Source organism: Micromys minutus (assembly GCF_963924665.1).
Source record: "Micromys minutus genome assembly, chromosome: 11".
In the NCBI taxonomy this organism is placed as follows: Eukaryota; Metazoa; Chordata; class Mammalia; order Rodentia; family Muridae; genus Micromys; species Micromys minutus.
This window is the reverse complement of record NC_137980.1, coordinates 58,661,590-58,678,636: the sequence shown is the minus strand read 5'-3', so window position 1 is coordinate 58,678,636 and position 17,047 is coordinate 58,661,590. Positions and strand designations below refer to the sequence as shown.

The 17,047-nt window shown below is 51.5% G+C and overlaps 1 protein-coding gene across 1 annotated transcript; it reads right to left on the bottom strand.

Annotated features, from left to right (window-relative positions):
- Window positions 1-407: 407 nt before the first annotated feature.
- Window positions 408-16,333, bottom strand: SLC17A9 (solute carrier family 17 member 9; the record flags this gene model as incomplete). The annotated part of the gene is made up of 13 exons (XM_080925248.1): window positions 408-571; window positions 1,111-1,140; window positions 1,304-1,359; window positions 1,926-2,041; window positions 2,627-2,661; window positions 3,333-3,420; window positions 4,011-4,107; window positions 4,352-4,448; window positions 5,113-5,243; window positions 7,185-7,284; window positions 8,518-8,657; window positions 9,027-9,224; window positions 16,242-16,333. The coding sequence occupies 13 exons, from the start codon at window positions 16,331-16,333 to the stop codon at window positions 408-410; spliced, it is 1,344 nt and encodes a 447-aa protein (XP_080781374.1).
- Window positions 16,334-17,047: the final 714 nt, after the last annotated feature.

Genomic DNA, 17,047 nt, shown 5'->3' with positions numbered 1-17,047 from the left:
CTAGAGAGATGGAGCTAAGAAGATGCCTGGGGTAGGTGGGGGGTCAGAGTTGTTCCTGAACATCTACCAGCACACAACATATCCTTAACACAGAAATCTTGTCAGGGAAACAACCCTCATTGACTAGGGCTGGGGAGACCTCCCATCAGCACTGTGGCTTCCGTAACAGCAGCAGTCCCACCGAACCTGAGAGGGCAGCACTAGCAAGCAGATGTGGGACCGTGACCTGACACAGGCCTGCGTGCATACCTCCCTCTCCACCTATCTCTCCAACCCATTCGGATTCCCCAGGAGACTGTGGTCTTGTCATCTGCTCATACATGTCAGGTGGAGTTCACAGTTTCACCGACAGAGTTGTGCTCGGGCTACTGACATCAGTTCCGTCGTGGGATTGGATCGTCAGGGAGTTAGAGGTCCTCATGAGTGGGAACCAGGTCCACTCTCTGTGCCTTCCCGAACACCAGAAAGGTGCCCAGTCCCAGATTGCTGATGATGGCCACCAGGTGGAACACGCAGGTCCAGGAGCCAGTGGCCTCTATCAGGTAGCCACCCAGACACACGCCTACCACACCTGGACAAGAGAGCGGAGACTGACTGACGGACCCCACACATTGGTGAACTCAGTGGCAGGGCAGGGCAGACTGTAGACGCCTCGAAGACAGGGATAAAATCTGAACTCTGAGCTGTGGGCCACAGGAGACAGACTCGGGGAGTCTCAGAAGACAGTGTCCTCACGGGTCACTCCCAATCTCACATCAATGTGTCCTCACTCCGTGTCCCACCCAAAGGGAACAAAGCAGAAGGTAGAGAATGAGCCAGGCACTCAGTGGAGGGACCAGATGGTACCCCAAACTACGGGAGTAACTGTCACATGAAGTCAGTCAGGGGAGAATGGCTTGTGAGTCCCCCACCATCAACCAAGTCAAGTGGCACCTCAGCTGCCATATCTCAGATCTCCCTGGGCCATTTTGGGGCTGTGCCCAACGTTGACTTTGAGACCCCATTCAGCAACATGGGATGAGTGACATGGAATGACTCTAAATTCATTTACTAGTTGACCCAAACCAAAAGACAAGAGAACCTCTAACCAGGCCTGGAGCCAGCCCTTACCTGCCAAAGCCCCTGCAGTGTTGGCTACGCCTGTGAACAGGAACGTGGGGGGAGGAACATCATGAGGAGACCCACTTTTGTTCCTACAGCTGCCCCCACACCCCCCACACACACCCCCAATACCCCATCCCCCCACCCCATCCCCAAAACCCACAGTCAAAGGTAGGGGATAAAGCAGGGATAAGTGGCTCACCAAACAGGAAGCCAGCACAGGATGGGGCCAGGTCCTGAATGTTGACTGAAATACCACTGTGAGGAACAGGCAGGAAGGCAGGTGAGTGGCCACAAGCCTGGCCACCTCTGCTTGGCCTGAAGGGGTTACCGGAGCCTAAGAGGTGGTCATAAGTCACCAACTGCTAGGCCTGCTGACACCGTATGCCCCACACCTCTGCTCCCCCGCCCTCTTGCTGATACAACACCAGAGGCTGCTCCTGAGAATGTTCACGAGGCCAGAGGAGCATGCAGCAGGCTCGAAAGTGAGTTTCCCATTTGTTGATTTGGAACCGCTTTGAAGAGGGTTCCTAATGCACCCCTAAGATGGCTGTTACTGGAAATGAGAGGAAAGGTGCAGAAAGAAGGGGACAGACTACAGAGGGACACCAAGCCTGGTGTTTATGCTCTTTCTTCCTCCGGACCTTGCTCCCAGTATTGGGGTGGGGGTGGTTCTTGTTTTCCTGAATGACCCTTGCCTGGTACCCAGATCTGCTCACTGTAACAGATTATAGGGAGCTTTCAAGGACCCCAACTTCAAGGGCCCCTGAACCAGAATGGACTATAAAATGGCACCCCTGTGGGATGAGATCGTGGACCCTTACCTATGGTTGAAGGTCTGGAAGCCAATGGATGCTGATGCAAAGATCATAGCCTTGAGGAAGCTTGTGGTGTGACCCAGGCACAGGGCAAAAATGCTTGACAGACCAAGGCCCATGACCTGCAGGACAGGGCTGCTGAGAGGCCAAGAAGCCATGTGGCCCAAATGGTTCATCCTGGCCTGGACCCATATAAAGAACCCCTGGTGTTCTGAACAAGATCAGATTAGTTCTACCTCAAAACCCCTCCCAGCCTGGGGCTTCCCTGCTCTCCCCCCACCCTGCACAGAGAAAAGCAGAGACCATCTTCAGGACTCTCTGGCCCCAGAGCGTCTTCCAGCAGCCACCTGGGTCCTTTTGCTATGGGTTGACCTCTGATGCTTTGATATCCTACAGACTTTCGAATCTGAGCTGACTCGGCAAGCACAAGGTTCTGGGGCCATGAGACCTAACTACAGTTTTCCCAGCCCATATCTTTGATATCAGCCTGGTCCTAGAAATAAGGGGGATTAGAGGGCTGGAGAGATGGCTCAGTGGTTAAGAGCACTGACTGCTCTTCCAGAGGTCCTGAGTTTAAATCCCAGCAATCACATGGTGGCTCCCAACCATCTGTAATGAGATCTGATGCCCTCTTCTGGTATGTCTGACGACCACTACAATGTACTTATATATAAAAATAAATAAGTTTAAAAAAAATATTTTCCTACCTGCATGAACTTACGCACCATGATGACTCTGTAACCTGGGCAGGGAGACAGACCCAGGATAAAATCAGCTCAGTCAGGTCCTCAGTAGAATCCCACCCACAGAGTCCCAGAAGAGTAAATGCGGTGCCCAAGACAGGACATTCCCTATCATAAATTGTGCCCTCTTATGTACGGTATGTGTCTCAGAGGGTCTCCTATGATGCAGTCTGGGTAGAAATATGGAAGGGCAGCCTCAGGGACTATTGCAAAAGTCCCAGCTATTGGGTAAGCTTAGTCCAGTTTCTTTTAGTTTCTTCAAATGTTCTCATCTTGTGCAATGAACATGTGCTACTTTCTGTTAAGGAAAACCTGTATCCTGACAATGAGCACACATGTGCATTGTCTTCTATACCTGAGTCCGTCAAGAGCAAATCTGGGTACCTGTGACATCTGACACCAACAAACACTTTCCTTTCCCCGTAGGGATCCAGGATTATGCTCACTTGGATCTCCATGCTTCCCCCAACTCTACCCATTAAAGGGGGAGAACAGGAAGACACACTGGGCTCCTCAGCTCCAGGCGGCATCCATTCCTTGGGCTGACTCTAAAGAACAGTCTGTGTGTCACAGGATGGCAGCCTTTCCCCAGTGACATAACTGTACTGCCAGAGGGGAGCAAGGCTCCTGAGACGGTGGCTTGCTCAGGACAATTTACCCCAATACTCACCCTGACTGATGAGACGATCAGAGATGAACCCGCTGAATAGACTGGCAGGAATTGCCAGCAACCAGGGTACTACATTGAAGACCCAGCCCTGCAGGAAGAGATGCATCCTCAAAGGTGGCCAGGGTGGCACCTAGCCTCTAGATGACACCCAGGCAAGAGGATCACTCCAGGATCATCACTCCGGGTCGGATGAGCTGTCCACTCACTGGGCCTAAGAGCAGAGGGTCCTCAAAGAACAGGCCCTAACCAACCCATTACCAGCCTCCTGAGCAAGCACTGAGCCCTCTAATGGCTAGCTCCTGAAGGCGAATTCTCCACATGCTCCCCTTATTGTGACAGGGTTAGAGCCAAGCCAGTCTGCCTAGGAATGCACAGCCCAGGGGCTCCAGTGTTCACGGGTCTCCCTTGGATGTAATTAGCCATCGGTAGATTAGCTGGCCAACCCTAAAGAGAGGTGGTTCTCTCAGGCAGCAAGCAGGTCTTGGGCTGCGGTAGCTATAGCTCTCATAGTGTATAGCCTGGAATTAACGTCTATTCCCAAATGAACTGTCCTCTCCAGGCCTGACGCCCAAGGGTGATGGAGCTGCCAAGTCAAGGATGCAACCACCCACACAGGGGTCTCTGGAGCCCAAGCTTAACACTTTCACCCTGTAAAGGCCCAGGCAGCATGACACCTACCTTGGAGTGGGGGAAGGTCTCCTTGAAGAAGGTAGGTAGCCAGGAGAGTAAAATAAAGAAGGAGCAAGCCGAGGACAGCTGTGAGCAGATTGCCGCCCTGTGTGGGACACCAGGATCAGGGCTCTAACCAGCTGCCAGTCCCTCCCTCTGACACTGACTCCATGTGGGACCCACCCCCTCACCCAGCCCCCACCAGAACACTAAGACCCTAAACCTGGGACATCTGCTGGAATGTCAGGAGTGAGTCCTGACAAGCATAGCCAGCTCCATGGAACAGTGGCTGCCACGCCCCGTCCTCACCCCCACCCACGCTCTGCCTGGCCATGCTGAATCTAGCTCACCAGACAGAGGCCTTCCGGAAGAGTTGTCTCCAGGGCACTTTGGAGGGCCTGGTCACAGGTAGGCCTTGTGCCAGAACACCCAAGGCCAAGACAAGGTCTAGGAGAACAAACGATTTCAAAGTGAGAGGTTCAGGACCAGGTATACTATGTTGTCTCTAACACAGCAGACATTTAGGAGCTGTTACAGCAGAGGGGTCAGGGTGCATCTTACTAAATCCCTTGGGAGTGCCTATCAGGTGGCAATAGCCATGAGGGTCAAGTTCTATGCCTAACCCATGCCTGTGCCTGGAGTCCCTTAGAAGCCCCTTCTTGCTACCTGAAGACTCAACCTCGTATAATCACCTGCCTTCACCTGCTAAACTCCCTGTGTCAGCTTCAGCCCCAATGGAACAGCATGAGGGCAGGAGGCTCAGCTCTTGGGCTCTCAGAGCTGGTTAACCAGGCAGCGTTGACTACTCAGAAAAAATTACCTTCAACATGGAGTTTACCTCTTCTGAGGTTCCAGCCCCTCTCTCACCTGAGCTGTTTCTAATAGTAGCTCCCCAGCTACACGTGGCTCAGGAAGTTAGCAGTAGGGAAATCTTCACCATCGGGCAGGGGTTTGAGACTAAGCTATAGGAAAGCGGAACTGTTTCTTTGATCTGCAGTTGGTACACTGTCTGAGGGTGGGTAGATGTTTATTCGATTCTTCCCAGAAAAAAGTCATTCGACCGATGTTTGAAGTGGGGAGGCCAAGGGCCTGGCCACGTGGCTGCAGTTACCTTTCTCATCCAGCAGGTACCTGTACACGAAGTACGCCCAGAGCAAGGTGAGGCCGCCGGAGAAGTAGAAGACGCTCTGCCAGCCACACCAGTCCAGGAGCACGGAGCCTATGCCGCCAGTCACCAGCGTCCTGGGAGACCCAGAGAAGTGTTGCAGTGACCTTGGTTGCCATGCTAAAATGAGTCAAGTGTCCACGGACAGGGAGCAGCTGAAGAGATTCAGCCTGAGAACTGCCTGAGTTTTTCATGTCTTCCTTCTAGAACTTCAAACTGGCTGACCGTTTGCACGTGGATGCTTTTGAGGTGGTGGGGGACAGTGGGGGAGGACATGATAAAAGGGTGGCTTAGGAAACAGAATTCCCAGCAACCACATGGTGGCTCATAATCATCTGTAAAGGGATCCGATGCCCTCTTCTGGTGTGTCTGAAGATAGAGCTATATTGTACTCATACATGAAATAAATAAATCTTTTTTTTTAAAGTCATTTAAAAAATTTCATCTTTCATTTTTTCTTTCCATATAATATAGAAGATAATATTCCAATAACGCCCCCGACATGCAAATGCATAGAGGCTGACACCAGGCCCCACAACCTTCCCTCGACTCCAGGGTACTGTGATCACAGATGCAAGGCGGCTCCACCTTACCCTTCAACCTCCCACCCACCACGCTGTGCACCCATCCAAGCAAGAAAGAGAGAACACTGGGTTCTGGTATGAGGCTGAGCTGTCTTCCTTCTTCCTGAGCATTCATTTGTACCCGGGGCTGGACCTACCCTTGGCTGGGGCACTTTCTGCTGTGCCGGACACCAGAAGTGGGACTGAAGATGTATACCAAACTCTTCCATAGAATCTGAGCCCTATTGTGTCTTTGGCATCCACATTTCACAGTATGAGCCCTGCTTTCAGTATTAGACCAGGCCACCCTAACCAGAAGAATTAGTCTCTTCTGTGGGCGCTCTTCACGGCTCCCTTTCCCAGTCAGAACCCAGCAACAGTAGCCAAAGGCCTGAATGTATCAGGAAGTCCCTTTAAGTCCCAGGACCCCACCAGTGAGTACCCTTCCTCTATGCATGGGGATGTTTCACAACGGTGGGGCAGCCTCTGGCTCCCCTAGGACAGATAAAAGGGAAAAGATAGGGCTGGAGGGATGGCTCAGTGGTTAAGAGCACTGGCTGATCTTCCAGAGGTCCTGAGTTCCTTTCCCACCAATCACATGGTGGCTCATAACCATCTGTAATGAGATCTGATGCCCTCTTCTGGTGTGTCTGAAGACAGCTACAATGTACTCAGATACATAAAATAATTCCTTTTCTAAAAAGTGGAAAATAAACAGGTGCTCACCAACCCAGTCCACATGCCGGAACCCCCACCTTATGGTATCCAGAAAGGTAAACACAAGCTGGTTGTTAGCCTCTAGTAACGCTTGAGAAGACTTAGAATCAACATACAAACACCTCTGGGAGTGTCTATAAAGATTTTTTTTTCAGAAAGGTTAAACTGAGGAGAAAGAGACAGAACTATCCTGAGTGTTAGCAGCACCAAACCATGGGCTGGGGTCCTGGGCTGAATAAAAAGGAGAAAGTGAGCCGGTGTGGTGGCGCACACCTTTAACCCCAGCACTCAGCTCAGCAGAAGTGGCAGCGGTCTCTGTAAGTATCTTCTTCTTGTTCTTCTTCTTCTCCTCCTCCTTCTTCCTTCTCCTCTTCCTCCTATTCCTCCTCTTCTTCTCTGTGTAGCCCTAGCTGTCCTAGACTCACTCACCTGGAACTAGGCTGGCCTCGAACTAACAGAGATCTGCCTACCTCTGCCTCCCAAGTACTGGGATCAAAGGTGTGGGCCATCACCACCTGACAAATTCTTTCCTCTTAATCTGTTTCTTGTCATTGCTTTGTCACAGCAACAACCATAGAAAAAAACACTTTTACAAATGCAGCAGATTTGAGGAATACAGGTCAGCCTTTGGTACTTAGCACTAGCCTACACCTCTACTCGGACCATCACTGCTGGACTTAGAAGGACCTTGAGAGCTCAGGTCAAAGCTTCCTGAATGCCAAGGATGTGGAGCCTTACCCGACCTGGGAGCCAGCACCCACTGTGCTGTAAGTAAAGGCTCTCTCGCTCTCCTGCACCCTCTGGGACAGCAGGCTGGTCAGGGCTGGAAAGTAGACACCTACAACAAGCAGAGGTGGCTGTCACAGAGTACCCAGTGACAGCCAGTGAAGCTAAGGTACCACTTGGGTTTGTGCTTTAAGTCCAGAGGATGTCTATGTCCCCCTCCTGTTACCTCACTGGGCTGTAAGGAATCAGCAGGGCTGGGCTTTTGGCAATATTTGGGTAAGGAACCAAACTAATTTAGGATGAGAGTTATACAGAGTGATGTAAAACATCCCCAGGAGAGCACTCTGCTTCAAAGCAAAATGGCTCTACCCCCAGACATGGTACCCGCATCCAGACTGTTGTGCATGCACACATAAACCACATGCCTACATCAGCTCTCTGGAGGCACCTGACAACCCTCCCACTAGCACATTTATGTGTACACACACATAAGTAGCTTCTCGGGTGTGCTCTTGCACTCTGAGACACTCACATATGTGAGCCACACACTTCTATATGTTTGCCATGTACATACATGAAACGTGCATACCATTTTGGGAAAGTCCCTTTACCTACTCTTTTTAGACACACTTTCTTCCCAAGAGTTCCTTTGGTCCCTAGACAGCTTAGAAGCTTAGAAACATCTGGGCGCACACCTTTTGTCCTAGCTCTTGGGAGGCAGAGGCAGGCAGATTGCTGAATTTGAAACCAGCTTTGCTTTACATAGTGAGTTTCAGGCCAGCCAGGGCTACACATAGTGAGACTCTATCTCAAAACAGACAGGCAGGCAGGCAGGCAGGCAGGGATGAGTATTTTCTCCATTCTAGAAGGTTTTAAACCTCAGTCTAAAGAGACTCTTGAGAGATCCCTTTAGAGTGTGACAATAGGAACCTTCAGCCTCCTTGTTACCACTCTCAGTGGGGAGGCAGGAATCATCAGCCTGACTCCTTGTGGAACTTTCTATCTCTGTGTCAATGAACAGAGCTCTCCGGAAGGCAATTCTCGCTCCTTGGGAGCATGGGACCTGGGGCTTCTCCAGAGGCCAATGAAGGAGAGCCATGGGCTTGGGGGACTTCACCATCTCCTCTTTGCCTACAAATAACACAGATATGCCAAGGCACCTCTCTCCCCCCAGATCCCCGTCCCGAGTGAGCTGTCATTCAAATAAATGTCTTAGATGTATAGAGCAGATTTTTGAACGAAGGGTAGCAGCAGGCACGCAGGCATGCATGTTGCTCCGTCCACCCTTCTTGGTGGCAAGATCAAAAGGCAACACCAGAGGGAGAAAGATGGAGAAGGCTCTTACCCTGGAGCAGACCCGTGAGGATTCGAGAGAATGTCACGAAGGCCAGGTGGCTGCTGCCGAGGTGGGTGAGCAGTGGTGTGGTGACAGTAATGAAGCCCCAGGCGGAGGCTGACAGCAAGATGACCTTCTCACCTCCGATACTGGAAGAGACACAGGGAGGGACAGGATGGGGTGGCTGTTTGAGAGGGCGAGGTTCATCAGGAACCACTGCACAGAGAGCTATGGTGGACACTGCAGTGACCTGCCCTATAGAAGGACCCAGAGTTTAGTATGGTATACAGGACCGAGTCTGGCCTGTCTGCTTCATGTTTTCTATACGTACCATCTCAGAGCTGCCACACCCACTACCTCCTCCCTCCCAAAGGCTAAGCCTCTCCCCAAATATTTGTTGAATTCCTCCCCTATCTTCCCCTCCTCTCCTGTGTCCAAGGGCAGGACTGACCACACTGTATCAGGTGATGGTAATGTTCTCCCTCAAGCCTAAACAATGGGGACAGGGGGCTGGTTACCGATCCCCAAGGTGGCCGCCCACCACCTGAGTCAGGCAGTAGCCCCAGAAGAAGCTGCTGAGCACGATACCAGCCTCCTTCTTGTTCCAGCCAAAGTCCTGGCTCATGGCAACAGTACAGACGGGCATGGTGACACGCGTGCAGTACAGCAGGCAGGTGCCCAGGAGCAGCATCCCGGTCCATGCCTGGTATTCAGGCCTGTGAGACACAGAGAGAGGGTCAGGACCTGGGGAGACCCACAGACAGCTTTAATCACTTAGATCCTGTCTTAATCAGAGCTTCTCTTCCTGCACAAGAAGCAACTTGGGGAGGAAAGGGTTTATTCAGCTCACACTTCCACAACGCTGATCATCACCAAAGGAAGTCAGGACTGGAACCCAAGCAGGTCAGGAAGCAGGAGCTGATGCAGAGGCCATGGAGGGATGTTACTTACTGGCTTGCTTCCCCTGGCTTGCTCAGCCTGCTTTCTTATAGAACCCAGGTCTACCAGCCCAGGGATGGCACCACCCACAATGGGCGGGGCCATGGATGGCTCCACCCACAGTGGGCTGGGCCCTCCCCCCTTGATCACTAGTTGAGAAAATGCCTTACAGCTGGATCTCATGGAGGCATTTCCTCAGCTGAGGCTCCTTTTTCTGTGATAACTCCAGCTTGCATTAAGTTGACACAAAACCATCCAGTACAAATAACTTCCTAAGGGCAAGAGAATGTAGCTATGGCTACAGTGAGGGTGGGTGTTAAGGTAACTTCTTTGGTGGGGATTTTGGCAGGTTAATAAGCCTTTGAAAGCACTGAATCTGATGACTTCTGGAACATAAGGCCAATACTAAACACAGGGGTTCCTGAGCTTTCCCATGGTAGGGGGTAGTCAGGAGAGTATACAGAACTTTAGGAGAATTTTCCATGGAGGAATTTGGGCTATATCCAAAATGGCTCTACCCCCAGACATGGTACCCGCATCCAGACTGTTGTGCATGCACACATAAACCACATGCCTACATCAGCTCTCTGGAGGCACCTGACAACCCTCCCACTAGCACATTGTGGACTGCAACTTGAGTGGGATTTAGCATACAGCTGACAGTGGAGAGGCAAAGAGCCTCAGAGGGGAAGGAACAGACCCTGGCACAGCTTCCAACTAAGAAAGCAAGAGTGAGGTATGTGGCCCAGGGCCAGGTTCATGCTTCCTGAGAAGAGCTTTGAAGATAACTACTTCTTTGTATACTCAAGGCTACACAGTAGACTGGTGGGTGGGCTTAGATGGATGGAAGGGTAGCAAGCAATGCTCTCTCTTTCACTCTCCCTCCCTCCCTCTCTTGCCACCCACCCACTCCCCATCTTACTGTGCAGACTAGATTAGAATAATGGAGCATAGGGTGACCTCAGACTCAAAGCTGCCCCCCTGCCTAACCCTTCTGATTGCTAGGACTACAGATGTGAGCTACTCTATCTTCCTCCTCCTCCCTCTTCTCCTTCTTCTCCATCCTCTTCTCCTTCTCTTCCTCCTCTTCCATCCTCTTCTCCCTCTTCTCCTCCTCCTCCTCCTCCACTTCTCCTTCTTCTTTTCTCTCCTCCTCCTCTTCTTGTATTTCAAACAGGGTCTATTTTGTCCTGGAGCTCACTGTATAGACCAGAGTGGCCTCAAACTCACAGAAATCCTCCTGCCTCTACCTCCTGAGTGTTGGGAATAAAGACATGTGTTGTGAGCTTCTTGAACATTCAAGTTTTGAATTAACACTCACCTAAAGAGTTCAGCTGACAGCAGGGACCTAACAGTGAAACAGGAAATCTGGTATGCCCTCCAGACAGGCCAGCCTTGTCTGTCTTGGCTTTTCCTTTTCAATGAATTTGAAAGTAGACTTGAAGGTCTGGATACTATTAGTAAGTTTGATCACATATGATTAGTCCTAAGGTCCACATTACTTCCTTCACCTGAGCCTGTAAAGATCCTAAGGTTCTTTCTTTCTTCTTCTTCTTCTTCTTCTTTTCTTCTTCTCCTCCTCCTCCTCTTCTTCCTCTTCCTCCTCCTTTTCTTCTCTCTCTCTCTCTCTCTCTCTCTCTCTCTCTCTCTAGTGCTGGGAATCAAACCTAAGATCTCATTGAGCCATGTCTCTAGTGGGAGGGGGATTGGAGACTGGTTCTCTTGTCTCTTTGTATGGTCACTTGGCAAGCAGATTCTCTTTTGCAAAAGCTCATTGTTTGAATGCCTGATAAAGCATGTGCGAGGCAAACCTGGCCTGAGGTTTGCCACAGTAGGATAGTGAAGAATAGCTCTTGGCTCATGAGACCCTTCTTATAGACGTTCTATACAGCACTGGCTGGTCAGTCATCAGTCACCAGAATTTCCACTTTGACTCATGGATGGTGGTGAGAAGGCTATCCATGTAGAGCACCAGTTGGAGGGTATGGGTGGGTGTGTCTGGGGAATTCTGCATAACTATCCTGATGACAAGTCTACAAGAAACCTACAGTTCAGATTTGTAATATAAAATGGGTTTGAACACAGTAGTACAGGTGGGGGCTTCTGGAGAGGTGGGTGTTCCATACAGGTCTGAGCCAGGAGAAGGAGGGAAGGTCTGAGGGAGGAGGGGCAGGCAGAGGGGTAGTATGACTAGACAGAAACCCTTTGAAAGTGGGCAGGTGATATTGGCCTCCCCCTTGGCACAGGCACAGAACCCCATAGAGCTAGACAGAGGTACAGGCTAATAGTAGCAGAGTCAAAAGAGAGGGCCAGAAGACAGAAAGAGCAGCTAAGTCAAAACAAAATGGCACAGACACTTTGAGCCACAAGCCAGGAGCTCAGATTGGCTTCCTGTTTCTAACTGGTCTTCTCCAGATGGCTAACTGGGCTGAGCAGTCATGGGGGCAGCGAGGGAGGCGCGGCATGCTGGGTGGGTCCCTCTTGAACACTGTGACTCTCTGCTTCAGCCCATAAAGGAATAAAATCTACCTTGTTAAAGATACCTTTGGATTGTGTGGCTTTTAGTGGGTGAGTTAGTGTTGCTCTTGTGTGCCTGCTATGATCCTTGTGGTAAGACAGGGCAGCTGGACTGTCCTCACCTAGGGGTAGGCTCTGCAGGTGAGGCAGCACTTCAGGACAGTCAGGGTCAGCCTGAATGCTTGACCCGGTCACCCTCAGTTCCCAGTAACCCAATGGCAAGGTTGGTTCAGGACAATACCCTGACAAAATGAGAACAGAATGGGGGGAGAGATTCCCTGTGTGCTGGGGAAGGGTTCTGTCAAACCAAGGAGATGGGAGGGGAGGACTCCAGCTACTGGGGAGCTGGAAGACTGGGAAACCCTACTTGAACCATCTTGCTGGCAGTCTCCCGATTAATAAGCTGCAGACCACTTTATCTATCCACATAGAGTCTTGCCAGACATAATCCCATCCTGTCTGCCAGTCGACCACCGTGACTTGGTATCTGGGGATCCCAGCCTGAGAGTAGCTGAGCCCTGAGTCTTATCCTCTACCAGCAGGGAACTTGTTGGCATCATACTGGGTAAGCTTGCTGACCTCCTCAGTGCCTGGAGTCCTCAGATAGGTGTCAGAGAACTCGGCCCTTCTTGGGCCCACTCAAGAGATTCCCTCCTGCCTCTGGGGTTCAGAGGTTCCTTGCTACACAGTGGAACCAATTTGGCCATTACCAGAGCAGATCTCAGAACTTTCCTACCTCTCCTGACCTGACTGGAAGGTACTTGGCACCATAGTCTGGGGACAGCTTCTGGCCCTCAGGACCCCACTCATCTTTTGGGAGAGGGGAGGGCAATACTTCCCCCCAGGACCACCTTGTCTCACTGTTACCCTCCTCTATCCAGACCAATGCCCTTCGAGGCTTGTGCCACTTTGTCCTGCTGCAAGACACAGGTACCCCGGCTGCCCTGAAGTGCTGCCCTTGTACAACCTACCCTACAGCTGCCCTGTCTCACCTGACTGGGAGGCACAGGATCACAGCAGGCACACAAGAGCAACACTAACTCACCCACTAAAAGCCACACAATCCAAAGGTATCTTTAACAAGGTAGATTTTATTCCTTTATGGGCTGAAGCAGAGAGTCACAGTGTTCAAGAGGGACCCACCCAGCATGCCGCGCCTCCCTCGCTGCCCCCATGACTGCTCAGCCCAGTTAGCCATCTGGAGAAGACCAGTTAGAAACAGGAAGCCAGGCTTCCTCTTCCTGTAAGTTGTCAAAGGTGACCCGTGAAGATGGTTCGCTACTCTCTTGACCCAGAAAACCCCACAAAATCAGGCAAATCAAGAGGTTCAAGTCTTCATGTTCACTTTAAGAACACCCGGGAAACTGCCCAGGCCATCAAGGGTATGCATATCCGAAAAGCTACCAAGATTCGGAAGGATGTCACTTTAAAGAAGTAATGGGGACCTGGGCTCAGTGGTTAAGAACACTCACTGACAGCTATCCAGAGGCCCTGGGTTCAAACCCCAGCAACCACATGGTGGTTCACAACCATCTGTAATGGGATCTGATGCCCTCTTCTGGTGTGTCTGAAGACAGCTACAGTGGACATACTAATAACAAATAAATAATTTTTAAAAAATAAAGAAAGAAAGGAGCAATGGTATCATTCCAGCGTTATAATGGTGGAGTTGGCAGGTGCACCCAGGCCAAACAGTGGAGCTGGACAGAGGGACGGTGACCAAGATAGAGTGCTGAGTTTTTGCTGCACATGCTTAAGAACAGAGAGAGTAATGCTGAACTTAAGGGTTTAGACGTAGATTCTCTAGTCATTGAACACATCCAGGTGAACAAGGCATCTAAGATGCGCCGGGGAACCTACAGAGCTCATGGTCGGATTAACCTCTACATGAGCTCCCCCTGCCGCACTGAGTGATCCTCACTGAGAAGGAACAGATCGCCCCAAAGCCAGAAGAGGAGGCTGCACAGAAGAAAAAGAAATCCCAAAAGAAACTGAAGAATCAAAATTCACGGCTCCAGGATAGATTCAGCATAAAATAAATGCAATGTCTCTAGCTTCCTGGTAGCCACTGGAAGTCAGGGGAAAACTAGGCAACCAGAGCCCTGACTGAAGGAGCAGGAGGGGGCTGGGCCAGGTGCCATTTGAATGAAAATGTGGCCATGACAGCTCATAGGTATGGCTGAGGAAATGGGTTTTATTATAGTTATAAGAGAGCAGCTACAGGAAGGAAGAGTCCAGACTGAACATGCTCAGCAGAAGAGAATGGGCCATGAGAGGAGAGAGAGAGAGAGAGAGAGAGAGAGAGAGAGAGAAGGGGACTGCAAGAGAAGCAAAAAGAGAGGGGACAAGAGAAGGGACCAGGGGAGAAAAGAACAGAGAAAATGCAGGGCAGAAAGGAAAAAGAAGCTGGGTGGGGGAAGGGAATCAAAGCTCAGGGGCTAGAGGGGCTTGGAGTAGGGGAAGTGGTGAGGAGCCGGACTCAGTACAGGCGCTCTGATGCTGTGCGGTGACCACTGTCCACCTCGATGTGCTAACAGGCACCTCAGCAGCCTTCTGCTTCGACCCAGAACCCTGGAGGCAAGAAATGGGCCTTGTGCCTCAGAGATGGGAGTGGTGGTACCAGCCAGGCTAATAAAGGAACATCCTCTGTACTTGCTGGCGACAGAGAACATGACCATCCTTCTGGAGAGGCCCTATTGGGCCAGCTTGCCTGACTGGTTAGAACCCCGGACCCAAAAGCCCCCATCTTGATGAAAGGTCTTTCGGATCAGGAGCTTGAGCAAGGACTTCCTGAAAAGCTCCACTTGACCACCCGGGGCCAGCGTTCAGGCTGGGTTTCTCAGCAAAGTATACTTCCTCCCAGACTTGTGCAGCTTTGGCTTCCTCTTAGATGGCTTGTGCCATCTAACATCCGGGGCTGAGCAAACAGTTGATCACGTGGCCCTCGGTTCAGAGGGGAAATGTGCTGGCAACAGTGGCCAGGGGTCCGGAGTAAACTCTATCACTGTATCTCCCTAACTGAGCTACATCAACCACCCCAACACTCAAGAACTGTTGAAGAGAATACTGCCTCTCAAACAGGAGGCGGTGGTAGGCGGTAGAGTCTGGTGTTCCTTGAACTCTGGTGCCCTGCTCCTAGTAACAACACTTATGCTGTTACTATTACATACCCCTACCCCACCCCCACAGGAGCTGAGAATGGCCTTCACCCTGCAAAACTCCCCAGAATTCTCAGCCACAACTTCTGACAAAGATGACTGCAGACACAGCACAGGAGGGACAGTAAAGGCAAGGGCCAGGCAGAGCCATTAAATTATAACCTACAGCAAAATTGGCAGAACAGTTCATGGTTCTAAGAAAGTTCTGGGTGGTGCCTCCAGGGGCCAGGTGAAGCACAGGCCTTGGGATAAACATGGGGTAGGGAGGGAGGTGGTAAGCCAGAGAGGGAAAGGAAGCTAGCGAGGGCAGGCACACAGTGCTCCTCACTGGCAGTCTGATCCTGCCTTAATTGTCACTGGTGGACTATGAGCTGGATCTGTGCCTCCCTCCCTGTGACCTGCTGTGTCTTCATCCAGTCTAGGTCCAGTGGCAGTACCATCCTAAGGTCCTCCTTACACTTCCTGCAGGATATCCAGGGCTCTTGCCCCAGGTGACTGATAGGTACCAAGGCTCGACTCTGGGCCCTGGGTCCAGAATCTCCACCTGAAGAGGGTAGGAAGCAGAGCAGGTAGGTGTGAGCTTTTAGGCTCCCATTTGAAACCTCTCAGGGTGGCATGATAGCCAGATGCCACCTTTGCTCCTAGCTTCTGTGGGCCTGCTTGCCCCGAGAGCAGTGGAAAAGGTGGGAACCGAGTATGAATGAGAGTGGTAACTGTTTTTCTCCCTAGTTTAGAGGACTTGGGAACTCAGGACTTGCTTCTGTGACTTAGCAGCGCGCTGCATAGATCCCTATACCCTGAGCATCTGTCCAGCCCAGCGCTCACACCGTCTCCCAGACCTCAGAATCACTGGCAGGGAAAAGGGCAAAGAAGCCATTTGCCGGATTTGGGTATTTGACTGAAAATGGGAGAGGGGTCCCTTTACTGGGTTAAGCATCTGTGTTCTCCCTTTACTTCAGGGCTAGGGCTGCCCAAGGAGGGGGCATGCCAGGAGGAGTGAAGGTGGCAGGCTGCAGAAAGGCTGGGAGGCAGCCGCTAGAGTCCTATGAAGTAGCACCTCAGCTCCCTTCCAAAATGTAAATGTCTTCCTTGCCCCGCCTCACCCACACCCCAATTCACCTGGACCACCGTGTGTCCTCTGCTACCACAGAAGGGGTCTTTCGGGTCTCCTCTGGGATTGGCTGCATCAGGCTAGAGCGCTGGGATGGCATGGGCACCGGTGCGTACCGTGCCCTCCCACGTCGGACCTAGGACAACCCACAGGGCAGCACCGCCCAAGTCCACGTGTCAGTCGCAGTGCTTCCGTCTAGCTCTCCTAGGACGCGTTGCCCCCGGAATTGAGTCCCCGCCCCACTGATGTCCTGGGAGGCAGGGCCAGGGACCTTTTAGCAGCCAGAGAGTTTACCACTGGGACTTCCTGCTGGGGAAGATAAATCCCTGGGGGACTGTGGCCAGAAACGACTTTCTCATTACAAAAGTGAGCGGGCATGAGGGTCTCTGTGGTTTGTGTCGTGTCCCCCCCCCCCCCCCCCCCCCCCCCCCCGTCTCTGGTACTCACAGGATTGTGTTCTAGTCTAGTAAAGATTGGGAATCAATGGGTAACGAAATGCAAAGATAGTCAAACTTTTAGGCAGTCAATTTAAAAAATGGATCTCTTGGAGCAGAACTGGGCTGGTAGAGGAGTGTAACATGGGCACAAAGGGCAGAGAAAGTGGTCATTGACCTTGAAATTGACCAGGGCAAAGGTGTTCTGAGCCCTGACCACTGAGCTCTAGGGTGGATCTCAGCCACTTTCAGGAAAGTTTCTGAGGCTCCTTCAGCAAACTGCCTCACCCTCCTCTATTCTCAGATAGTCTAAACAAATGCCTTCCCCCACGCAGCTACAGGCCCACGGGGACACACCCACTAACGGCTTCCCACTGCAC